Raw genomic sequence first — 26,838 nt, 5'->3', positions numbered from 1 at the left:
TACAACTGCTTTTGTTTGTGATAAAGAGAACAAACCCCAATGGTTACCAATTTACGATTAGAGCCGCAGTGGCTGACGAAGAATAGACCTTTGAGTTGTGGTTAATTGTATTTTTCCCCAGGTCAATAATCATAAAATAACGATAAATAATCTAGTTCTAGTTCTTACACGTAGTGACGGAAAGTACAGAGTGTTTTGATTAAACATTACTTAATCAAACAGGGGCAGGTACAGCCGTTGCCCTGGGCATCTGTTTAAAGTGCAGCCAAAAAGAAAAGACATAATAATTTGAAAATCAAAAACTAATTATTATATTGTCCAAACATGGACATTAAATATCAGTTATCTTAGTTTTTGAGTGTTATCTCTTCACACGTGTGCCAAAACTTGAATATGAGACACCGGATCTGTTCGCCGGGAATCTCTCACCTTCTCTTCCAGCGTCGCGGGGGAGGCGACAAGTTTTATTTGGCTCCTAAATATACAGCACACACGGCTAAAAATATTTCATGCACATGGACGCTGATCGTTTTAGGAGCTCCGTCAGCTGCTGCTACATGAAGCCCAATAGGAAACACATGATGAGCTACCTTCAAACAGCTGGCGGGGGGTGACTGCCTGTTTGCATGCCTCTGACCGCACCACTGAGGGTTTAATGCTGCTCAGTTTGGTCGAATATGTTAATGAATTCAGGCATTTTCTCCTCCTCTGTACAAAATACCTACTTAAAGTGGATTTTCAGACTCATCCAGGACTGTTACTGTTGTAACTTTGAGGACTCTGTGTCTGAAAGGGCTGAATTCCCCTCAACAGGTGGAACTACATTGTAAACACACATTTCCATTTCATGTTTCTGCAGCGTCATACCTTCAACATAACCTACAATCCCAAATGAACTCCATCTGTTCTGCACAGTCAGTGTTTATTTTTAACATGTGCTCTGTTTCCTGGACAACATGAAGGGTTAACGCAGCCCTCTGCAGTGTGTAGAGTGATTACACAACCGGAGCCATTGTTTTGGTGTTTGGGCCCGGCGGCGAGGAAGGCCAGTTTGCCGACATGTCTGAACCAGCTGGAAGGAGGCGCCGGCTCCTCTTTCATCTACAGGAGCTCAAGTATGTAAACAAGAGCAGCAGCGAGGAGAGCAGCGATTTGAAAACCGAGAGATTTGCTTCGAGAACACGAGACATGAGCTCATTTCTCCTGTGAATCCAGATGGACCTGTAGTGTTGCAGTATTCAAGAGCAGGAGGAAGGAAGAGTTTTGTGTTTTGTTGTCCTGTCTGCGAGGACATACGTCCCGTACGTTCTTACTGAAATGTGCATCCATTTATGGATGTATAAAAAGAATACAGTTAGCAGCAGTTAGCAATTACTCTGGTGATATGCAGCCCCTATTTCTTGGGAGTATGATTTCAAGGTGGCCGATCATTAAAATCTTTTAAAAACGTTTAAAATCTTCTTACTAATAATACATAATATTTTTCTTGTGTAGCGTTTTTTCAGGGAGTTTTCTCCACTAAATGTTAAATTTGTTAAATTTGAAAGTTAACTGCACTATCATAATAGATGAAGAAAGCCAGAAAATATTCAATATTCAATTTATTTGCTTGAGGAAAATGATGATTTTAGGTCTAAAATTGTGATTTTCTTGTTTTTCTGTCTAATTTTCATAATCAAGAAGATGTAAATTACACAAAAGGGAAGCAAAGGCTCACTTCACTGTGTTGGACAACAAAAGAAATGTATTTTAGTAACTTTATTGCAGATTTAATGCAACACTGAGAATGAATGATTCAAACTAATCCTTAGACGTAAGCTCCGTATCAGATATCGATCAGTTTCATATGTCCCCCGTTAAGACAACTGTGATAATCCACGTCTTGATGTTGATTTTAAGTGTCACGGTGGATCCTGCAGCAACATGCCAACACCTACAGCCGGGATTATCTACTATAAACCATCACACACACATGAACACACACTCTGCAGCTGCATCATCTAAAACCTGTGCTGTGTGTGCGTGTGTTTTGTGAAAGAGCTTTTAATTTCCTGACTAAGTTTTTGGATTGAGACGCTCAGTGACTTGGCTCAAGCGAAACTCGGCAGCGACAGTTGGTGCTGAAGTGGAGGCCAGCTGTCGGCTCATAACGCTGACGGAGTTTCCACTGAATTGTTTTTGGTTGACGAGTCTCGTCACAACTCACCACACCGAGAGAAATGAGTGCAGGAAGTCCATCAGTGGCATTTCTGCTCTGCTCTTCCTTATCAAGTAAAAACGACAAATATGTGCAGGTTTAAGTTTCATAAATGTGATTATGTTTCACCTTTCTTCTCTTTGTTTATACTACAGTTTGTTTCTACGAGATCTATACCACCCACACCTCACAGGCCATACAGATGTAGGATTTGAGCCTCAGACTACATGACCCTTAAAACATCACAGCTTCTGATGAGCATAAATGACGTGAAGCTGCAAAAGGAAAAGTTCACTCAAATTTGGTGTAAAAATGCCCCTTAAAAGGTGTGTGAATTACTCTTCAACCATCTGACGACAAAATTAGCATCTAGTTCAATAACTGAAGCAGCTGAGAACTTGTTTAAAAACACAAAAAACAATCAAATGAATGGATGAATAAAATTAAATCAAGGACGTTAATTACACAAAACCAACCAACCAACCAACCAACCAACCAACCATGCCTTTGAACAAATGTATTCTTGTTTACAATCACTGACATAACATCTAAGATCTTAAATTAAAATGTGTTGTTGGTGCTCCAAACTTTTTTCAATTAATCGATAAATCAAAAATATAAATGGCAGAATAATCTATAACGCAGTTAATCGCTGGTTGCAGACTGTCAGGGATTGTAACACAGTCACAGTTCACTGATTTATGCAACTTTGTGGCTTTCCAACGAGCACCGCCTCAGCCAGACTAATATAAACCAATGACACCGCGGCTGAAAAATGTCGGGACAAAGTCATGCCCTGAATGTCAGCGTTTGTGTTAATGAGAAACTGAGAAAACATTTAGTCGTGTCTGTGACTGAAAAATGATTTTAAAAGTAAAACAAAAGAAGTGAACACAGATTAAGTTCAAAGTAAAGCTTGTGAGTTGAAGTATGAGTTCTGCAGGCTGTGTTGTGAAACTCTGCATGATGTCAAAACGCCTAGATTTCACAAGACCGCTTCCTTTGAGTTTATTAAGATAAAAGCAACTCCGACTCTTCCGTTATCTTCCTTCACACCTTTCTGCTCCGGGGGACGGTTATTTTTCTTTTCTCTCTTTTTGTGTAAAACTTCCCTGGCGTCCGATCACAGACCGGGAGTTTTCAGATGCAGAAACACGACAAAGAAGTTGTTCAGATGATGATGGTGACGCAGGCTTGGCTCAACAGGCCCTTTTCACTTTAAAACCATCTTGTCTGCCCTTGTGGCACACATCCCTATCAATTACACACTCTGATTTCACAGATTAAAAATATTCCCAGAAAGGGCTGGGAGAGACGGAGGAGGGAGGGGGGATTTAGGGCGATCTGCTCCGACAGGCTTTTCTTTCATGCTTTGGCTTCAAGAGTCTGTGAAGAAAAGACAAGAAAAATATGAAAACCGCCAGAGATGTAGGGCGATGTGAACTCCCGATAACATTAGTGCAGCTCATCACCAGTTTAATCTGTGTTGTCTGCCTCGCAGCGGATCAAATGTCCAACGACGGAGAACAAGAAAATCTGCCGACATTAACATATATTAGTCTGTTCTGTGTTGAAAAGCTAATGAGACCACCGTGTTGACAAAGCCAGGCAGGAGATCTGAGATAATGAGTGTGGAATAAAGAGCTGATGAGTTCAGGTTAGCTAAACTTCTCCCTGCTGTGTTTACTGCATCATGTACTGTGTTAAAAATGATGTAAGACATCTAATATCTCACCTGGAAGAGCTACACACACATTTGGATCAATATAGCACCGACTCAACATCGGGTCGACTTTAACCAGTCGCCACGGTCAGAAACCATTAGGTCCCCAGTCAAATCTAAGACAGGCGGTTGGTTTGACCCAAGAGTGAGTCACAAATGTCAAAAAGTGATGGGTTTGTTGGTTGATTTTGTTGATTTGTTGGTTGATATGTTGGTTTGATGGTTTCTTGGTTGGTTGGTTTCTGAGCAGGATTACACAGAAACTACTGAACAGATTTCCACTAAACTTGGATGGAGGATGATGACAAAAATAGATCCCAGTAACTTCTGGAGCGAGTTTGGATGAAGGAACAGATCCAAGGACCATCCATTTTCTCACTTTTCTCATTCTCGGTAATTTTTCAGTGAATAATGCATCTTTACGATCTGTCATATTGAAAATGAGCTCATACTTATAACTTATACTCAGTGACCCGAGCATATCATATAGGCCATTAGCAGCCTATCTATCGGTCAGGCTCTAGTAATTGATTAAAAATTGGCCAGGTAGATAATCGGTCAACCCATAGCACACAGTACATGCATGTAAATATATGCATAACTTACTTTTACATGTCCTTTTGATACTTAGGTACATGTGATACCAGACACTTTAAAGCTTTTACTCAAGTACTATTTGCATGTGTGAGTTTCACTTTTACCAGAGTAACGTTTTGACTCAAGTTTGACTTTTGGGAACTTTTAAAAACATTCCTTAAACTGAAGATATTCAGATATCTCCTGTTCTTGATCACTGTGTTGAAAATGACTCACACAAGTGACAAATATGTGATGATGTCATTAGTTATTATGTTTGTCTCTTTGAATTAAAAATAAATCGCGAGTAGGAAGCTCCTGCAGCACCAAACAGGATTACTTTGCTGAAAAAGACTCACGACAAATGAATATTTGATCAGTTTCCTGTTGTAGATCTGCCTTTATCCTCATCTATAATAGAAGATAATCTGTTCCTGAAGATATCAAATTGTGTTGAGGAGCAGATCAAGTTCTTTTCGCAGTTTGGCAGCTTCCCGTTTCCCTAATGACCCACACATACTTGCCTGGCTGCCTATGTAAACTCTCATTCATAAGGAGAGGGGCGTGGCCCAGAGGCTGCCAGTAATTTTCCACCATAAAGATCTAACCAAACTCACTTCCCTGTCATTAAAACGAGAGCGCCGCTGCAGCTCCAGACGTGCAGCGAGTGCAGGGGGGAGTCCCAAACCTCAACAGCAGCACCAGCACACTCCCAACGTCGATATCCCACATTTATTGATCTTTTTAGTTCAATGATTGACCGATTTATGCCTGTTTTTGTGAATAAAAGCCATTTCTTATATTCTTATATTCCCCAAAAACACGACGGAGATGCTCAGGCGGATGGACCGTCAGTGAGGTTGAAATATTAAACACTACAGATCAGCGGTCGCTGGTTTCTTCATGTGGTGTGGTGGATTTACAGCTGTTAAGGACCCAAAACACAGAGCAGAAAAACAGGTGGAGACTTCCGACAGCTGCCGATTCCCTCCTCTCCATGAGGAAGAATCAAGATGTAGCTCCAGCTCTATCAAGTGTCGAGGGTGTAAATAATGTCTTTTCAAATCAGTCTGGGATCTCAGAGCTTCCAGAGACTTTGAAGAGCTGCATGGAGCCATTTTATACTTTTTGTTTGGGTTGTTTTTCGCTCTTCAGCTGCAGTTTTGCTGTGAAGCTCCAGAAATGTTTTGTGGGATACGAAACCTCACCTGACTTTCCATCAGCATGGAGGGGGGAGGAGATAATGACTCCATAAATCTGCTTTGAAATCCTTAAAACAGACATTTTCTGCCATTTAGCAGCTAGCACGTCGTAGCAGAGCATAAACAGCAGGGCTGCAATCAACGATTAATTTCACGATGAATTGATTAATCTATAAAATGTCTGAAATGATGAAAAATAATCATCGAAACATCTCTTGACTTGCAGAACTTGCCTAAGAAACAACACGATTATAAGTTTTCTTCAGTATCACAGTGATCCAGTGATAGTTGTCTGTACAGCTGCAGGAACACTGCAAACAGGAAGTGCTAACAGCTAATTCAGCAAAGTTTAATGGAGTATTCACTCTTTTTTCTGCTACTTGTTTAGGAGAATGCTGCAACTCTGCTTTGCTCTGAAGCTCCAGAAATGTTTTGTGTTGTAGGAACCTTCACCTGACTTTACACCAGCACGAGAACCGAATTTACACTTTTGGGTGAAGGGTTCGTTTCAGGGCACGCTGCCTCGACCGAAATAAAGATCAACTCCACCAATATTATCAGAAACATTGACACTTTCGTGAACGATATCACTACTCTTCTTGGAAAATGCCTCGTATTAAGATAACGAGGAGGCGACTGTTCAGACCGTCATCTAGTGACTCATTCGGTGACCACAAGATGAGACGTATCAGTCAGAGCGTTAGCTGCTTTGTGGTTTTAATTAATCAGAACACGTCACGACATCAGAAGAAAAGGAACATTGTCTGATATACAAGCTGTTGTTTTTTTAAATGCCTGAAATATACGTCTCTCTTCCTGCATCGTGACTAATCTGGTGAGGTTTTCACTGAAAGTTGGTAAAAGTCAACGGCTCATTGGGTAAAAATCAGGTGGTGATGCATGCGGAGAAACAACAGGACAGAGTTAGTTTCACCCGATCCACTGTGCACGCAGTTATAGTGAGTCCAAAGTTATTTCAAAGGGAAATTCCAGAATTTATCAGCCTGGTTTATATTCTCATGAATTTGGCCGTTGTGGCTGCGCAATCGTCACCTCTGCCGCAGATATTAAGCAGAACATGACTCAGCTGTGAGTCTCCTGAAGCAAATAAATGAACCTAGATACAAATAAACTGGCATAAATATTTTCAAACACTTGTCTCTGAGCGGAGGAAGCAAATGACCTCCTGCATCAGCTGCTGTAGCTGCAGGAACTGTTTGAAATGACGTAAAATAAGTTTATTTGGAAAGCTTTGAGAGGCTCTCGTGTTTCCCCCGATAAATGTTTTTGGGCACAACGTTATTTCAAGCTGTAGGCGGAGTATTGGCGAGTAAAAAAGACTACAGTTTTGTGCTCTTTCTGTGTCGTTTGCATGAATCTCTCTGATCAGAAACAGGAAAATAAAGATAAACATCATGTGACTGAACGTATCCTGAAGCTACTTTGCTCAACAACATTTTGTGTTCTTTCTCAGGACCAAGTGAACGAAACGAAGGCAGGAATGCACCCGTAAAGTTCACGTTAACTTCGGGGAACTTTTCCTTACTGACTACGTTAGTATCTGTTGAGTCACCGGGTGTTCATAGTTCCTGAGAAGTCTCATGAATATCAGCACATTTGGAGGTTTCATCCTAAATTTGAGGCATTTTTTTGGATAGTTTTGAAGCCACTGTTTGAGGAGAACAGTGGCTAAATGGCGGCCCTTCTCTCTGAACCATTTTTTAAAACAGTGTTGTGGCGCAGACGTTTCCAGAGTCAGGATACAGTTACTGAACTGTCATGATCTCATTTTCCTCAGAGGAACAAGCTGCTTCCTGACTTCACTTCCCTTTTATCGACCCAAATCTGTCGGTCAAAGCCAGCGTCTCCTTTCATTAGATAATCTGCGAGCTGCTGATGGACGTCCTTTATATAACGAGAGGCTCCTGCCAAGCCGTTTGATTGGTCGAGACGCCTTCCAAAAATGACGATAAGTCACGTAATGGCTGCTGTTGCTCTAACAGGGGAGCTCGTTATCAATCTTGATGAGTTTCTGAAACATTGTAATGTTTTCGTCGTTGCTGTGGGGAAAACTTTCAGCCAGTGCACTTGTTGTTCAGACGAACTCTGAGGATGTTTCTAATTAAAATCTTCAATCTGATGGGATGAGACTGGACAACAAATCACTGTCACAGGAATATTTATGCATTTCTTTCATTTCAGGACGCCATCTTGAAGCTATTTGAACGATCGCTGTGTTTTACATCATGTCTTTGTGTGAAGTATTTTGCCCTCAATCATCTTTTATTGCCTTTACATCATAACCACAATCAGTGATTAATTGGTTCATTTCTACACTCAGTTTCACAAAGACGACACCTGTTACGAGTCTAATACTGTCGACTGACTATTGACTACATTTTCCTGTACTGAGAGCAATAAACATGCTTATAAACACAAAAAAGGCATGAAAGTACAGGTAAAGCTACAGATAACTGGAGGTAAAGCAGAAAGAAGCTGCAACATTTAGTTCCCTCTTAATATGTGAACGAACTCCATAAAAAATGGACATTTTCAACAAATTAAGACCAATTTGCGTTTGGGTTTGATCTGTTCTTCTTCAGACACATTTCCAGAATTGTTTTGAGCGGTTTCACCAACACGTCTGGTGATTTACAAACATGCTGGGAACACGTCTGCAGCTCATTTAAGATCCATGTTGTGACAGATAGTCTGTGGTTCCACTTCTTTTAATTAAAGGCAGTTGCAATCCAGAGCAAATTAAACAATCTGAGAACAAATAATTACATGTTGCTTCAACACACATAGGACATGATGTGTAACACGTGGTCTTAAGTACATATTACTTCATTTTAAGGGGTCACAAGCCCAAAAAAAAGTTATGAATCACACTGCAAGAAGAAAATGCATCACTGCATTCGGCCTGTGGAGCCTTTAGCTGAGTTAGCGAGTTAGCTAAGTGTTTATTTGAGTTAGTTAAATTGAAAGGGTTCCTTCTGTGCTTTATGGTCAGGTACATCTATAAATTTAATACACTTTTATAAAACCAAACTTGAAGGAAAAAGAGCAGAAGAACTACTTCAATAAGCAACAAATAATCCTGCTGTTTATTCTCTTGATTAATCGATTCGTTGTTTGTTCTGAAAAACATAAAACAGTGAAAATGTCCCTCACAGTTTCCTGTAGATCAAGGTACTGCCATCAAATGCATCAGATTTGACAAAAAAACAACAACTATTCTATTTATTCTGTTGTTAAGACACGAAAAATCAGAAAAAAGCACATTTGGAAATGTGATTTTTTATAGTTTTTGCTCAAATTAATTACTGAAATAATAAATCGATTACAAAAAGGCGGCCGGTTGATTCTCTGCTTCTACATGTAACTCAAAAGTGGCAGAAAATGTCAGATTTGGGGGAAAAGACATCAAAAAATTCTCTGCTTATTGGTTGAGATGAGTAAAAATGTCTTTTCTTCTTCCCTCGAGATAAAAACTGCAACAAAATGCAATAAATTGAAATCGCCAAGTGTCATGAAAACCAGCAGATTCTCACTCCAAATGAATCACCACAACCAGAGTCTCATTTGATGAATCAGCTGCTGCTCTCGGGCTGAAGCTGAGGTGAAGATTGAAATCAGCTGCTGTCGCGTGTGATTGCAGAGAAGTCCTGCAGGCTCTTGGCTTTTACAAGCAAACTAATCCTAAATGTTCTTCAACTGTTTCTTGATAGTTTTGGAAAAGGATCGATCTATTGTGTCCCCGTCTGCGACATAAAACCACAGACTTGCAGCACATCATGTCCTGTCCTTTTTTTAAACAACAATACCCGTCTATTGGTAATGGCTAATCCTAGCCTGGTTTAGCCCTGTGGCTAGATCAGAGGTTAGCAGACACCTTTCTCTACCCCAGGCGCTTCCTCCCGCCCTGACTTCCTCTGACAAACATTACTTCCTGTAAGACACAGAGGAGAGATTAGTCAACGTGTTTTACAGGTTTCCCCCGATTATCTGCGAAGCACGTGGAGCTCAGCGTCGAGTTCCAGGCAGAGCTGGCGCTGCATGTCTGGCTAAAGAAGATCGATCTGAACTCATCTGCTGCTGCTTTTCATTAAACTTTAAAAAATCTGCTCTATAATTTTGAGTCTTTTTTACTTCTCCTGCTGTTTTATTTTCTGGATTTTCTCAGTTTTTCTTTGTAAATCTGCCATTTGATTGATTTTATGTCCTTTATTTTGAAGCTTTGGCCTGAATGCCTTCTGTGAAGCGGTTTTAACTGCCATGTGGGCAAAATGTGCTGAAGTTTAGCTGTCTTACAGAGAGGACAGAAAGCCTCTGCTGGGTTTCAGTAAGGAAAGGCTTTTGGGGGAAGGTGCTCTGTGGTTTGGGGTTTTTACTTTTACTGAAAACTGAAATCATAAGCTTGATTGTTGCTGTTATCTCTGCTCAGAACTTGCACACAAGTCAGTTTAGTTTGGAAGCTAATTCGGCCTTTTTAAGCTTGATTTACACTCATCTTTAATTGCATTTAACATCTAACTTTGACTTCATTTTCTGGCAAGTTCATGCAGATTCAGATGCTCATTTAGGACAAGAACATCTGATTTAACCACTTCCAAACAACCGTCCGGCTAGTTTGCCAAAAAATACAAACACGGCTGAGCAAATAGGCCATACATCATTAGAAAAGCTTGGGTTCTCTTGATTCTAGTCATGCAAACCATTTCAAGATAAAACCACATCTGCAAAGCACAATCAACAAACAAACAAACAAGCTAACAAACTACTACATACTAATACAAAGTGTCTGTGTTTCAGCAGTACATCAAACTATGTCTTCTCTTATTCCCAAATGTCGACTAGATCCATTTCACTTACATATTTCATTCAAAACTCAGTATTCCATCATTACATGGTGACAAAATGGCCTTTTCATTGTTTTATCTATAAAATGACACTAGAAATGGTCATATGCCCGCCCTAGAGCCTACAACAACCAATGAGTGATAGTGTAGACCACTCTCTCTTCTTTCTCCTCTTTCCTGAGCCACTCACACGCCAGCCTCAAGATGACTGACGCATCGTGTAGCCAATGAGATTCCACCTAAGACTTTACTATTTTATCAGCACAAAGTTAGTGTTAATGTGAATAAGGAAATAAAGAGCTATAATGAGTTTAATGCCCCTGTTACTCTCAGGCGAGGGTATTTTGAGGTCATAAAATGACACTTTCTTTGCCAGGCACCCCAGTAGTCCTCAGAAAAATATGTGTTAAGTGTAATTTTCAGAGATATTGTTATTAAATTTGAACTTATACCATGTGAGACTGTATGATGTGGACCTGTTGTGTTTTCCAGCTAATAGGGGCAGTTACACACTTCACTTACAGAGCTTCTGACAGCTTGGGGGGAAAATAAATCAGCTTTAACCTTTCAAAGGAGCCTAAAACCATTCCTGTACTCCAAATGGTTCAACAACAGCTCTGAATTTACGTTGGGGTGAACTGGGATAGACGATTGGGATCATTTTACATAAATTTCCAGGAATAAGAACAGGTTAAGTATAAAAATCTGGTTTAACGCGACAAACAATAATCCATACAGTGCAGAGAGTGAAGTAATTCCATTCACAAAGTCAGTTTCCATTCAGGTACAACACTGTTTCATGACTGTGTGTTTGTTGTTGGGGTGTTTTTTTCCTAGATTTGTGAGGACAGTTGAGCAAGACAGCGATGCAAATCACCAATTTGCATAGTGGAGATAGAAATCTCGATGAGGCTGAGTAGATGCAACTCAGCTTGAGCAACCGATAAAAACAAAAACATGATGACAAACATGATTTTACTACTACTCATAATCTGCCCCTTCAAAGGTGGACCTGACAGGTGTTGGACAGGAGACTTGTGGCTTAAACAGTGAGTAAGTGTTTAGTCACACATGAAAGAGACGGGGGCTGTTTCATTGTTTGCCAGCTTTATGATTGTTGTCTCGGCACAGAAACAACATTGTGGCACGAAAACAAAGTGCGCCTACCGGTAACAGATGATGTCACTGATAGGAGAGAAGGATACTGTGATGGAAAGAGTTGGACATGTGTGATGGATTAGTAATGCCTGGATGTGAAGGGATACAGAGATGTTTCCTAAAACACTAAGTCAGAGCCCTGTTTAAGTTTGTTTACTCTCCATGTATTCTGGTTTATTCCTGTAATCACTCTTTTGAGTAAAACTAGAAAAGATTGTCATAAACAAAACACATCTAGTCTGACATCAGATGTTTCTCCAAGCTTGTTATTGTTGGGAAAAGAGCAAACGTTAAAGCTGGCTGCACTAAACAGCAGAGAGAGGACTTCATTACCCAGAATTCCAGGGAGCAGTGGTCACCAGTTATTGGTGATAACTACTAGCTGGTTTCAAACTGGTGATTTACTGAATCAGGTTGCTCTGTTGAAACTTACGAAACATCTTGACTCGTAAAGAAATGTGTAAATTGGTTGTGAGGAATCAAGAGCTATCAGCTACGCTAACAGGAAGTCACTATAGCATTACAAGCTAGCATAACAATAATGAACATACAGTAAGTATTTGTTTTATTCACGTCTGCACACACGGAGGAATGTGTATTAGTATTAAGAATGAAAGCATATGAACAGAAAAGTGTCGCTCGACTTGGAGAATTTTTTTTATGCCGACGACACCATCAGATTTTTTACCAAACTTCCAGAAGGATATATACGCTGATAAGATGGTATATTAACTAAAACAAGCCAGCTGGAGGATGTTTGCCTACATCTCATTACTAACAGATGTTTTGACTAGAAGGACATTTACTGCAAATTCTGTCTACATGTAATTTACATGTAATTTAAATGCATACACAATTATTTTTTCCTTTTTTCTTAACTTCCTTTACTGCTTTTATTTGTTATTTTTGATCTATTTATTGCCCTTTATTCCTTTTACTGCTCATAATCATTTTATCTGTTCTTAATTCCTTTGATGTGATGTCGTCTTCTTATCTTCCTTTATTGTTTTTATTCCTTAATTTCTTTCTATTTTATCTCTTTTTTGTTTTATCACTTTTATTCCTTTAACTTGTAATCACTCATATTGACGTTTTCTGTTCTGCCCTCTTGTTTTATCTCATCTTACACTAGACTTCCTTGTGTTTAACACTTAAAGGTGCTATATAGATAAACTGATAGTAGTAAGATTAACTGACTAGTATTTCTTGTGCTGAGCAGTTTTAACAAGTAATCTCTCGTTTGTGAGGTGTGACCTGTTTAAATTTAACTCCATTTATTAAATACTTATCAGGGCGCAGCTAAGTCTGAACTTATGAACAGCTGGTGCTCTCGAAGACTCTACGTCTTTTTTTAAATGTGTGAGTCTGTTAGACGTCTGCATGGCTCGACTCACTTCCTGCTAACTGTGACTTGTTTTATGGTTTCGCTGTAAATCAAGGTTACATATCTCACACATTTAAACAGAACTATGAGCACGTTATTTCACTATTTTTGACAAAATAAGACGTAGAAGAAGAAAACTTGTGGAGTAAAAAGTAAGCAAAGAAAAGCTGGTGAGAGTAAAGATATGAAGCGGTGAGTCTAAAGCAGTGGTAGGTACACAGCCTGCGTGTTTCTGCTTATATCTACACACACATTGACAGACACACACACCCACACAGACACACACAGACACACTCTGGTCTTCCCCAGATGCCTGGGCAGGTTTCTACACGACCGGCTGTCTGCTGTGTTTTGACTGCGCTCCTCCATGCAGAGGGTCTGCAGGTCCGATCTTATCACACTGGACTCACTGGAGACATCCCAGGACTTATTCCAGGACCTTTCAAGGATATTCCAGGACAAAAACACTCCCGAACACAGACATGAAATCATTGATAACAACCATCTTTCTGCTCGCTGATTGGCTCGTTTGTCACATGTCCCATCCCTCACTTCTTTTCTGCTTTATTCCACGTTGACAGAACCGGTTTGTTGCCGTGTTTTCCAGGTCTCTGTGTTGGACTTTGTCTCTCCTGCCAATACAAATATTGATGCTCAGATTCCACCGACACAAACCAGTTCTCGCTCTCTCTCTCTCTTCCTCCTCATTGAAAAATATATGTACGCTGGACAAAGACGACAAAACATGGAATGTGAAAACAAATCTGAACGTGGCTTCAGCATCAGGTGGAGCTGCAGCAATCTGAATCTGAGATCTGAATCTCAACCGGACTTTTACCTGCTGACATTAAGGTTTTTCTTTTAAAAATATCAGAAATAACAGATAAGAGTAAATAAGCAGTAAAATCTTAACAATACTCATCCCTACTCAAAAATATTGTGGAAATACTGTAAGATATACTGTAAGGATCACATCACCTAAAAAAACTGCAATATCATTTTTAGTCATAACGTCCAGCCCTGCTTAAAAATCATTAAAAAAACATCCAGCACATGTTCCCAGAGCTCAAGGCGGTGTCTTCAAATCCCACGTTGTGTCGGTTTAACAGTCAAAGCCCATAAAAATCAATTTTATAATTAAATGTGTGTGGCATTTTTACTTGTTAAATGACATCAGCAATCAATTATCTGAATTGCTGTTGACTAATTAAGTCGGCATGTGTGGTGAAAAAGAGAAAAACAGACCAAAAGTACAAAAGTACTAATTTAACTTTCATGCAATCCTTTTTTTACCCTGAAATCTTCTCTAAAAAGTTTTAAGATTAGATGTTTTAATTTTGAAACAACCTCTGACAACGTGAGACTTTACAATGAGAAATGTAGATTATATAAAATAAAAGAAAACGAGTTTTAGAGAGGATCCTGGGAGCGCCCCGACTTCTTCGCTCCTCTGCTTCCTCTCTCGCTGTTTGACTGACAGGCTGACGCGAGGCGCCGACAGACACAAACCGGTGTTGGCGTTCGCTGTTGTCACACAGTGACTATGACATGTTAAAAAAAAAAAGAAATCATCCCCAGAACAGCAGCGAGTCCTGCTGCAGATTCGCTGCTTGGCAGGCCCAACCGCCATCAGGAAACAGATGCCTAGTTTTACTGCGTTCGGTGGACCTGCCTGTGTCCTGAGGCTAAACGAGGCTAACCGAAGAGCTGCTGTGGAGCTAAATCCAGGCTGGGACGCCGGTTTGGGGAAGTGTTTTTGGCTCCAATCACAGGATTCACGCTGGTTGTGCAGCTCCTGGAATATTAGGGACTTTCAGAGATGCATTACAATCAGGTCAGAGGTCGGATCAGTCATTTCCCTGCTGGTAGACGTGAGCAGATTTGGGAAAGTCTTGAAAAGAACTTGAATTGGACGACTGCCATTACTGCAGAGACCTTCCAACAAGTTCTGTCTCAGTATTATGGGTTTGGCCTTTTTAAATAAACTGTTTTATTGCCTCTTCTCTTTATCTGTGAATGAAAACAGATACGTTTTCACAAACATTGCTCAAAATGCTCTTTCCAGCTTCTCAAATGTAAAAATGTGCTGCGTTTCTCTCTTTTCTGTTATTTAATGGCATAAAAAATGAATGTAATCAAGTTGTTGGCTGTTTTTAAGACAAAACAAGCAAAGATTTTAGACTTTACGGTTAATTGATTATTTGAGAAAATGATAAAAGATGAATCGTGATGAAAGTTATTCTTTTCTCGTCTGATTTTTAATTGCCTCTTCGCCTCATTTGTAAATGAAAACAACCACGTTTTCATCAAAAATGTAAAGTTCTGAGAGAAATACAACTTTCTCAAATGTAAAAAAATATGCTGCTTTTCTTTGTTTATGACTTGAAAATCTAATACATTTGGGTTTTTGTCTGGTTTGAAGACAAAGCAAGCCTTATGAAAACATCACCTTGAGGTTTGGGACCTTGTGACACACTTTCCTGACCACTTATAGACATTTTTTAGACATCATGATTAATCGATTATTTGAGAAAATGATAAAAGATCAATCAGTCTGGGATTTCAGAGCTTCCATGGACTTTGACGAGCTGTATGGAGCCATTTTTCACGTTTGTTTGAAAGTTTTTTACGTTTTAAAACAAGTCTCCAGCTTCTTCAGTTGTTTAGGGGAATGCTGCGACGCTGTTTTACTGTGAAGCTCCAGAAATGTTTTGTGGACTACACCTAACTTCCTAAACTTCCCCTGACCTGACACCAGCACGGTGGGAGGAGATAATGACTGAACTTTCATTTTTGGGCAAACTTTTCCTTTACTTGAACTTGACTTGAAGCTGCAGTCGACAAAACAACCTCCACTCAAGGTCTACTTAGCTAAATGCTGAAGTGTGCAGTCGGCCTTACAGCACGGTGACCCTCGACCTTCACGTCCTCAAACATTAGACGGGTCAGAGGTCAGGCTGGGTTTCGGGGGGGTCAGAGGGTTCAGAAAGAGGAAGCTCGACGAGCTCTAGCAGCTTTAATCTGCTGGGAACTCTGACAGAGGCTTGAAACTGAAAACACATCTGGAAAACGCATGCAGGAGGAGAAGGGGGAAGGGAGAGAGCGAGAAATACTGAATGTGTAACAAAGAAAAAAAAAACAAGCGTGTATACATGCATGTATGTGAGTGTGTGTGTGTTTCCTGAGGCCCAGCAGAGGAGGGAAGTTCAGCCGAGCTATTATAAGACCACAAATTACGGCTCTCCACAGCCAGAAATCTCCTCTGCTGGGGCCTCATCAACGGCACAATGAAGACTTCACTCCAAAAACCAAACGCATCCACTCTGGAAAAATGTCGCAACCTCAAATTCAATTCAAATTCATCTCCGGATTCATGAGAAACAACTATTCTGCGGGCAAATATTTCAATAATGAACAAAAAAAGAAAACGTCTTTGTCTCTAAAAGCATTTTTCATCTGCGTGTGCAGGCAGTGCAGAGACTGTTTTCTCATTTCTTGTGAAACGCATCATCCTTCACTTTCACACCTGTCATTACCAGCCGCCTCTCAGGTGTGCTAAAGCTCACTTTATCCATTGTCAGCCAAGTAAACATCCCCTCCCACATAAATGATATGGCAGAAAGACTCAAACACTTCAGAACATAAAGCAGTATTGTCTTCAGGGACTTACAGTGAGACCCTGTGCTTTTATTTTTGATAAATGATGTTGTTTTTCTCTTCATTTCAAGTGTTTTTTACTACTTTTAGTTTGCTTAGATTAGATGTAGGGCTGCAACCAACAATCATTTTAACTGTCAAACAATCTGTCGATTATTTTCCTCATTCATTGATTAGTTGTTTGGTCAGAAAATGGTGAAAATGTGGATCAAATGTGGCCCCAAAGCCTAAAATGACATCCTTTTTGTGGACATTTGGTGTCTCTCTGAAGTAGTTGCTGTTTTGTTGTGGATAGTTTGTGTCTCTCTGAAGTAGTTGCTGTCTTGTTGTGGATAGTTTGTGTCTCTCTGAAGTTGTTTTGTGTTCCTCTGTGGACATTTTGTGTCTCTGGATTTGTTTGGATTCTCTTTGTGGCCATTTTGTGATACTCTGAAGTTGTTTTTGTCTCTTTGTCGACATGTTGTATCTCTCTGAAGTTGTTTTGTGTCTTTTTGCTGTCTTCTAAATGACTTTCCATCAAGAAATGTTAATTTTAAGCACTGTTGCTTATATTATTTCTAACCTACGTGAGTTAAAAATAACCTTTTCAGTCAAATGGAGACAAAGACAGAAGAAAGGAAGAAGAAAGAGACAGACAGAGACTCTGAGGATGAAAACAGAGCTGTGTCTTAACATGAAGGAAGTCTGGTTGAACAATGCCGGTGTTGTGAGTGTCGGCCATGGGATCGAACCCCCGGGCGTTTCCCATCGGCCCATCGGCCCGTCGGACCCGTCCGGCGGCTCGGCCCAGGGGGAGAGACGGCGACCAGAGGACGGACACAGAGCGTTCCTTTCTCAGCCACATCCTGCTGCAGCGATGCGCCAGCTTGGCCTTCCCATGAGCCTTTACACTCCCGGGTCGTCTTTGTTCACTGACAGGCATGCTGGGAAATTTCACCAGCAGACAGACTCTGACTGGGCCTGTTTGGTAACGCCGCAATCACAATGAGGGATTCACTGAGGCCACAGACGCTGTTTGACGCTGTGAATGTCTTTATGTCTGTTTCCACTCCTCTGAGGACCAAACGACATAGAAAATAGTCAACTGTCGGATGTTGGTGCAACACTTCTGGTGAATTAATAAAACCATTAAGAGATTAATCTTCAAAATGCATATTTTTATCACTTTTTTTGACATTTTTTGTGACTTTTTATGACAATCAGCACAACACCAGATGTATCTGAATCACTGAAAAAGAATATATCTGATATGTACTTGGTCCAATTTGTAAGACAGTAGATTTTTGAGTCTCATTCCCAACTCGTCAGTGTTGGGTTTCTGAACTTGTCAAATACTGACACTTTTGGTTTCTGAACTCCAAACTGGCAGCCGACCCGACTTACAATATCAAAACCTCAAAAATAGACTTTCTTACAATTTGGACCTTTACGTGTATTACTGTACCTGCCTTTGGTAACAAGAGGATTTTACCAAAAGCAAAGTATCTTTATCTCTGAATTACTCCACTTTGACTGAGTCGACCATTTCTTGTGAAATCCAGTCCGGAGAACAGGCTCGGACACCGACAAGTCAGGAAGTGGCTTTGATATTCTTAGCCCTTCAGCCTAGACTGAGCTTTTCCAACCTTGGCATCTGGGAAAATACGCATATTTTCCATGCAGAAGTACGACATGTGGACAAACCCAAAATTTAGATCGTCACATAGATGCTTATTCATAGATTTAAGTTCTAAAAATGTGTAACAATGGTCTGAAAACTGTATGTTCTGGATGGTGGCGGAGACAGAAAGCTCTGTATCGTCTATCATCTCCCAAAGCACAGACATGAACATCTCCTTTGTGAAGCTGTCCACAGGCTTCACTGTCAGCTGTGTGTGGCCTCTGTGCCGTCCAGACGCTGATGGCAGCAGGAGTCTCTCAATTAGATTATTCTTCATGAGGAATTTGGATGAACCACAAGACCTCCAAGGCTGAGAAAGTCTGGTGTTCGCCAACAAAGCCAACAATGCCTCCAAAACACAGGCCAACCTTTTCATCCACCGTGATTCGAGAAAAAAAATCACCAGACAACGAGCGTTTCAGAGTACAATAGGACCTCTAAATGGATGGATGGATACCTGCCAGACTTTAAAAGCACTGAGATACAATATCCCAGACTCAGTGGTTGATTGTGGCTCTAAAACATATTTGCAACTGTGATTCAGAGATAAAATGTTTTCAGCACAGAAAGCAGATTAAAGCGTTGGTTAAATATTATCAAGGTGAAAGAGCCAAACTCATCACGAAGCAATGATGCAGCACAAATGAGTCCTTTCATTACCAAAGGCTAGTACAGTAATGCACTTAAAGGTCCAATTTATAAGAAATTGATGTTTGAAGATCGTAGGTCAGGTCGGCCTCAGTATTTGACAAGTTGGTAAAAGTTGGGAATGAGACTCATCAATCAACTATTTTACCTTTTAATAATTTGGGTTCTAAAAGACTAATAAGTACAAAAACCATTTGAGCCAGAATATATTTCCATTTTAGTCTGTAAATCTCTTGTTTTTTCAACCAAACCAGAGTGAGTGATTGTTGAGATTACAAAATATATGGAATTACCCTTTTTACTCAATATGAAGGTCAACTGGGTTCTCTCACAATTGATTGGTTGAAAAATAACCTGCGTCAATTTTGATCATCAAGTCAATGTTTTTTAACTTATTTAACGAGTGAAAATGGCAGATATTCCATGATTTCAGCTTCATAAATGTTGGCATTTAAAGCTTTATCAGCGTCTTTGTAAAAGGCACTTTAGAGAGAGAAATGGCTGGATCAGTGAGGTAACGTCAGTAAATTAATTAATGTTTTTCTTGGTTGGTCAAAGGAGAGCAGATCTCTTACTTTATGTTCTTTGGGAAATCTTTTCAAACATTATTTTTGGGTCTCATGCACTTCAGGTTGAGAAGACGGCTTCAATTTAACATACAAATCTTGACTTGAGCAGCTGTGTTGTATCTGTACCAGCATTACCTTTAAAATCCCCTTATAAAGCTCAGTTTTATAGACTTGCTGTTACATGATGTCTTTTTATTTTATTGTTTTCAGTATTGTTTTTTCTACCCTCTGTCCTTGTTCTTTGATCTTATGGTGCCCTCTCTACTTTTAATCATTTCCTGACTTTGATGTCTGCTGTTTAAGTGCTTTAAAAGCTGCTTTAGTACCACAATCAGAAAGAGACATTTATTATTATTATTATTATTATTATTATTATTAGGCTGGAGAAATTGCATTGTCTCAACCAAATGTCCTATTTAAAAAAAATAGACCAGATCATGACAGCAAAATGATCTCACGAGCAAGACACACAAAGTTCCCTGCAGTCAACAGCTAATGGATCTATTAAAGATAATCAAGAATGATAAAAAGGTACCAGGAAATTAAGGAACAACTGGTTCCAGTAAAGCAGACAGAGCCCATATTCCTCTCTGGATTCATCTGAAGGTGGACAAGCAAACCTCGTCATTACATGATGAAAAAGTAAAACCTCAAAAGCAACAGTAATGAGGACTTTTTAATACTTACAAAAGCCTCAAATGTGGATAATCACATCCACCACAATGCACTTCAAATAGTCTGATGCATGCACTAAAAGTCAACCTTTGAAGCATTTCAGTGTGTGTGTGTTGGAGAGTTTCATGAATGCATAAAGCCCCGAGTTGTCCCGGTGCAGGCCCTGCCGTGCGAACAGGCCTCCCTGCTGTAACAACAAACTGGACTCCTGCGGCGTTTGTTTGAGGTGGAGGGGGGTTGGAGGTGGGGGCGGAGGGCTTGGACGAGCTGTGAACTTCAGACGGTGGAAAAGGTTGAACAGTTGAAGGAAAAGGGGCCCCGGGGTGCTGCAGGGGCCGCCACAGGAAATGGGTGGGGCTCAGTGGGAGGGAGAGTGACGGATCATCGCTCAAGAAATAGGTGGCGTGGGGATGAGGGGTGTGGGAAGAAAAGCTAGATCTCTGTAAACTAGTCTTTCCAACATGAAGCTTAAACTAAGTCAGATAACTATTGTTCAACAAGCCAACAAACCCACCAAGAAACCAACCAACCATCCAACAAGCCAACAAACCAACAACAAACCAACAAACCAACCAACCAAACAACAAACCATCCAACAAGCCAACAACAAACCAACCAAACAACAAACCAACAACAAACCAACCAAACAACAAACCAACAACAAACCAACCAACCAACAACAAACCAACCAACCAACAACAAACCAACAAACCAACCAACCATCCAACAAACCAACCAACAACAAACCAACAAACCAACCAACCAACTAAACAAACAACAAACCAACCAACCAACAACAAACCAACAAACCAACTAAACAAATTAAATGTCTTGTTTTGTCCAAACAGCTGTCTAGATACAGTTCAACAAAGTTTTTTTAAATAAAAAGGTTTTAAAACAGCTTCCTTCAAGAACTATAATGATTAATTGGTCATCATAATTGTTGCTGACTAATTTTCTGATGATGAATGGATTTAAACTCTCTCCCCTGTGATTCACTTTCAAAATAAAAGCACTACAAGTGAAGCTGCAGGAACCAACAACCAAGGCCCGCACTGACAGTGGAGTTTGAAAGTAACCAGACCTCCCGACGCTGCCTCCAAACGCATTTGTTCAACAGACACTAAGTGACCAGCGCTGCCAAATAATTGATGACTGCAAAGCAACGGGCTCTGCTGTCTGTTTCCTTTGGCAACAGGTCGAGGCTGTTGGAGGACGAACACTTAAAACTCTCTTTTGTTTTGATGAGAACGGTTTCTACAGATTTTACTGTCTCGCTGCACAAATAGACCATAACATGCCTGCAGGGGGCTGATAGGCTTGTTGGTCAGTGCCAATGACTCATTTGACTCATTGATTACTCGCCAGCAGCTGAGATTTCTGGCCCGAGCCTCTGTTTCAGAACAAAAACGCTCATTGATTCCAGTAATGAAGGCCTAATTCTCAAACCTATAAAGTGAACGCTAGAGCAGTTTTATTATTCCAGAACCGAAGATATATCACCTCCTCGCTAGAGGTTCTTGTTGGTTCTGTGCTCGGATCAGCTTGTTTACTGCTTTATGCTTTTCTGTTTGTTTTTAAGGACATTTTTAATTCCTCATCTGCTACATTCAGAATTCCATTTGAAAATTAATAAAAATTAAATCAGATAAAGACAAACACGCCATGTTTACACTGACTGTGCTGGCGCTCATACAGTTTGCTGGTTGGAGCCATCAGCTTCATTCGGCCAAGTTTTTCTCTGTTAATCTCAATCTGTAACTGCAGTTGTACAAGTACAACTACGAACACTTGAGTAAATTAGTTGTCTTCGTTCCACTTCACACCACTTGCTGAAAAGGGGCTCGTCTCCAAATATACAGTAAGCCGGAAGGGCCAGATTTCACAGCCCTGCACTGATATAGACCCTCAGCTGCTGACAACCACACACCCCCACCTCCCACCACTGTAAATAGGAACCTTGTCTTTCAGACCGTCTGGGTCTAATGGCTGCTATTTTCACAAGAAACGGCAGAACAATATGAGGAAGCTCGCTGGAAACTGGAAGAACTTCACTGAGCTTCAAGTTGACAGAAATATGGCAAAATTCACTTTTATGAAGAATAATGTGGGTTTTTGCGCCATCCTTGGCACTTCTCTGTAACTGTTAAAAAGATTTACGGCCACATTCGGAGAACAAACAGGCCGGGATGATTAGTAACCATGCAAGCTTTGTCTGGTTATTCAGATGAGTCCTAAATGTTACAAGAAACTTCCTGAAACATTATTCAAAGCTAAAAGCTAAAACCTTTATTTCATGCATTATTTTGCATTGAGTTTGGTGCAAAAATATCTGACTTTAAATGTCCAACTTCTGGCTTCTTGTTTATGCTGTGTGAAACTCTATATTATCTTGAAGTGCTGGTGCAAATGTATGCATGATATTTCACCATTTTCTACTTCCAGTATCAGCCACAAACAGACAAAAGAGAAATTCAGGCATGGCTGGTATCTCCCGGCTAAATATGTGCAGCAGAGAGTGGAACTAAACCTGCTAAAAATAAGTTAGAATAAATAGTTTTCACTCACTAACAGTGCGTTTGATTGTTGAGTGTATTTTAGTTTGGTTTCCATGAACTGGGTTTCCCACAGGAAACTAGCAGAGGTGGTACGCACCCACAAAAAAAACCCCAAAAAGATTGATGTATCTGCAGAACTAAATATGATTCAAACTAAAACTCTTCTGTTACCATGAAGATTTACAAACAAACTGTGTCCAACTTCCTTCCATACTATAACTGATTGAGCCTTTTGCGTCTCACACATATATACACAGTTTTCCTGACATTGTGATGCTCATTAAAGCAGCTAGAATCAATGATTTTGTAATAACAATGTGGCAAAAGAGAAGTGAAAATAACAATGCAGCGTAATTTTCAGCAAAAAAGCTGTAAATAGCCACTGTTTACTACCTGTTCAGCAGCTAACTGCGGACAGAAACAGTCAGAGATTAGCTGGTGAACACAGTGGAGCGTTTAGCAGCTAAAGAGACGGATGTTTCCCTCCTTTAAAGCCTTAAAAGTTACATACGACAAAACAATCATACCGATTGCCTCCGTAGCTTTAGGTACAGCATGAAAGCAAATAAATGAGTCCCAACTTCATGTAATGTTACGCTATACTTGTATACTGTACGACTTTATAAAGAAGGCAGAATTCTCCATCCACAATCGACAAATAATCAGCGATGCAGTGTGTGACCTTGTCCAGCTGACACAGTTCTTGCTGAAACCCTGAAGGAAAGACCCACAGCTTGTACACTCACCGTTGAAGAAGCTCTTGACCTTCAGGTATCCGACGCTGAGGCGGAGCACGGACAGCTTGTCCAGCCGAGCCCTGACCTCCTCGGTGAAGGGCAGCAGGCTGGTGAGCTTGTCCAGCTCGCCGTTGAGCCGGTCTCTGTGGCGTTTGGAGGGGTTGGACTTGGCGCCATCGGGGGGCGGTGGTTTGGGGCTGCGGGTGAAGGGAAAGAAGACAACATTATAACTTTAGGAAATTAGGAAGGTGATTACATTGGAAAGATTTACGCACTGACAGGACAATCATGCAGAGATTCATCCAAACAGAAAACTTTCCCAAACCTCAATTCACTTTTTGAAAAGGTCAGTTTCCCGTGAGAGACAAAGCTTGAGTTTGGCATTCAGAAAGGTCACGACGAGTGTTTCAAACAGACTCAATGTGTGAAAAGTGATGCTACATTTTTAAGATTTTAATTTTATAATTATGTTATTGTATAGCTTCTTAATCTTCAGCGGCGTTTCCACTCAGGCCGAGTTGTTTTCCCTCACAGCTGCTGGATGTCGGGGATTAAAAAGGGTTTGCTGAGTGGAAAACAACAGACCACCTCGGCTCTCCAGAGGCACACGGCAACGAGCTACCTGCTCCATCCACTGTTGCCATGGGAACCAGGTCTGCAGCCTGATGCCACCTGTTCTGTTCCGAGGACTTGTTTATCACCTGTGTGTTTCTGTCAGCGAGCCTCGGCCAGATAAGACTTAAGAAACGATCCAGAGGAGGATGGAGCTGAGAGTTTAATGTCCTGTCAAGCACTCTGTGTTTACAAACTCGCTGAGAGAGAGGAAATGAAGAGTTTCCCTTCCTAAACGAGATTCAAGAGGTCACATTTATTTACAGTTTTTTATTTGCGATATCTTACTGACTTTAAAAATGTTTGAATGAACTAAAAATGCGCATACTGCTTACTTTAGTAGGGTTGGCAGGGAGTTTTGAGTCAATGCATCTACACCAGTGTTTCTAGTTTTCTGTGGAGAGTGTTTAAGGAGCTTTTTCCATCCTGACAGAGGGAAAAACCTAATTAGTGATGTTGTTCCTCTATGATGGTCGACTCATGATTCTTGACCGGCTGCACAAAGACATTTGTTGTCTAAAATGTGAGGATTTTGCTGCTTGTCTTTGTCATTATTTTACAGTAATATAATGTAATTGTCACACACAAACAAATCCGTCATTTCGCACATTCCTCATTTCTGAAACTCTAAAATGTATGTAAGGTTTGAGACGAACAGCGTCCCCTCGAACCAGGCACAACAGACAATAGACGTTCCCCATGACGCCTCCAGGATGAAAGGGATTTTTGTTGTGTGATTAACGTCTCTATAACGCTTATTTAGCAAATGACAAACTGAATCAAGAGCGCTACAATAGAGAGCGTCTTTTCATGTCGTTGCTATTGTTATTTTCACTGACTGGCTACTCAGCGCAGCACTTAAGAAGAAAAGACGTGTTAAAATGTGACAGGAAATGTGAAAATTCGCTCTTGATGAGGTAGCCATAATGCAACGTTGTGAACAATGAATTTGCATTGAAGTCAGAGGCAGCTGGTGGGCTGTTACAGCTTACAGAGCTAAACACACAGCGGGACAGAGAGTTTACAGTAAATAAATGTACTAAAGTACTTAGTTTGGAGGTACTTTGACAGCTAACCAACAACTATCGATGATGACAACAAATTTAAGAAACAACATTTTGATTTTAGGACGGTTCTGTTGAAAAGACTAATATTATTTGTACATCCACATCAGTCTCAAAACAGCAGGATGTCCTGTTAAAAAACAAAGACAAAGTAAAAACCTTATCGCTCCTGCTCCTCGCTCACAGTTGCCTGATAAGACAGTTTGAACTTGTGTAAAGAGGTAAACAAACCCTGTATCTGTAACTGAACTCTGGTGACCGGCGGTAAACCCGGCAGCTTCTCATCTCTAACTCAAACCAGACGTTCGCCGGCCGCACAGAGGGCCTTTTCTTTTTCCCAGGGAAGGTGTGAAGCTGTGGAGCACCTCAGACGCTGAGATTTGGTTGATTTTAGGTCGCTTGGAGCTCTGTGGTGATTTTCACATTCATGCAGTTTAACCTCACTCTGATATCTGATGTTTCGCAGGTTTGAGAGTGAGTTTGTTGCTTGTTTTGGCATTTTTTTACCCTTTAAAGGCCAGTTTTTCATATTTTCACCTGCATGATTTAAATGTCTCAGGTTTAGTACAGAAAACAACGACACAGCTCCTTCTTCATCAGAATAGGAACAAGATCTGCTCGATGATCCTTATCTATGTCACATAAGTCGTCTTCACTTCTCCTTTCCACTTGAATGTTTAGAAGTTTCCAGATCATGATGTGACTCATTTGTTGAGTCTTGAATGAATGAATGAATCTTTGAAACAACAGCTAACATACTGTACTCAGACGAGCTAGAAGTCAAACCAAAGCAATCATCTCGCAGCATATCAACTTTGATTTGACAGTTTCTTCAGTAAACCTTAAAACTTTTATGCATTTGTTTTACATAATTTACTCTGGAAGACAACTAGGATAGAGAAAAATATGAGTTATAAAAGCTGAAAAACCCTCCCACAGACTGCCTTGCTTAAGGGCACAGGAAGTCATCCCAACCAGCAGCCATTAAACACAACACAGCTTAAATATAAGACAGCAAGTCGCAATGAAAAGACAATAAATGTGATATATTGTTTGTTTTGTTTGTTTTATTTATGAGAAAATAGTTTAATTCTCTCACAACTGAAGATTTCCTGCTGTAGTTTGTCTTATAGATAATAAACAGAATATGTGGGGTTTTTAACTGTTGCTCGGACATTAAAAACTATTAAGAGGACGTTGTGATGGGCCTATTTGATGATTTTATAACATTTTACGCCAGAAACTGACTCCATTAAGCCTCCAAGTCTTCAGGAGATTAACAGAAAGCTAAATTTAGTCATCAGCCGCAGCCCTAATAAACAATATTTGAACTTGTGAATTTCAGCTGGTCTACTTTCAGTGTTTTGCTCGCAAACACTTGAGCAGAGCATCTGGTTGTAGTGGGAATTGAACCTGTGACCTTCCAGTTACAGGTCGGTCTCACACAGAGCAGCTGCATGTCTGCTGCTTCTCAACTTAAATCAGCTTCAGATGTTCCTGCTGATGACTCCGCCGGGGATTTTCAGGTCAGGTGAGGCCAATCGGCAAGCTAACGC

At 40.4% G+C, this 26,838-nt stretch overlaps 1 protein-coding gene across 1 annotated transcript in view; it reads right to left on the bottom strand.

Annotated features, from left to right (window-relative positions):
• Positions 1-26,838, bottom strand: part of ahr2 (aryl hydrocarbon receptor 2) — a 69,788-nt gene that overhangs the window by 34,650 nt on the left and 8,300 nt on the right. Inside the window, exon 2 of the mRNA XM_073495460.1 lies at positions 23,616-23,803. Coding sequence (XP_073351561.1) covers positions 23,616-23,803 — 188 coding nt within the window. The remainder of the gene's footprint in view (positions 1-23,615; positions 23,804-26,838) is intronic.

The sequence above is a fragment of the Pagrus major genome, chromosome 24, assembly GCF_040436345.1.
Source record: "Pagrus major chromosome 24, Pma_NU_1.0".
NCBI classification, from domain to species: domain Eukaryota; kingdom Metazoa; phylum Chordata; class Actinopteri; order Spariformes; family Sparidae; genus Pagrus; species Pagrus major.
Note: the sequence above shows the minus strand (reverse complement) of the source record. Positions and strands in the feature narration are given on the sequence as shown.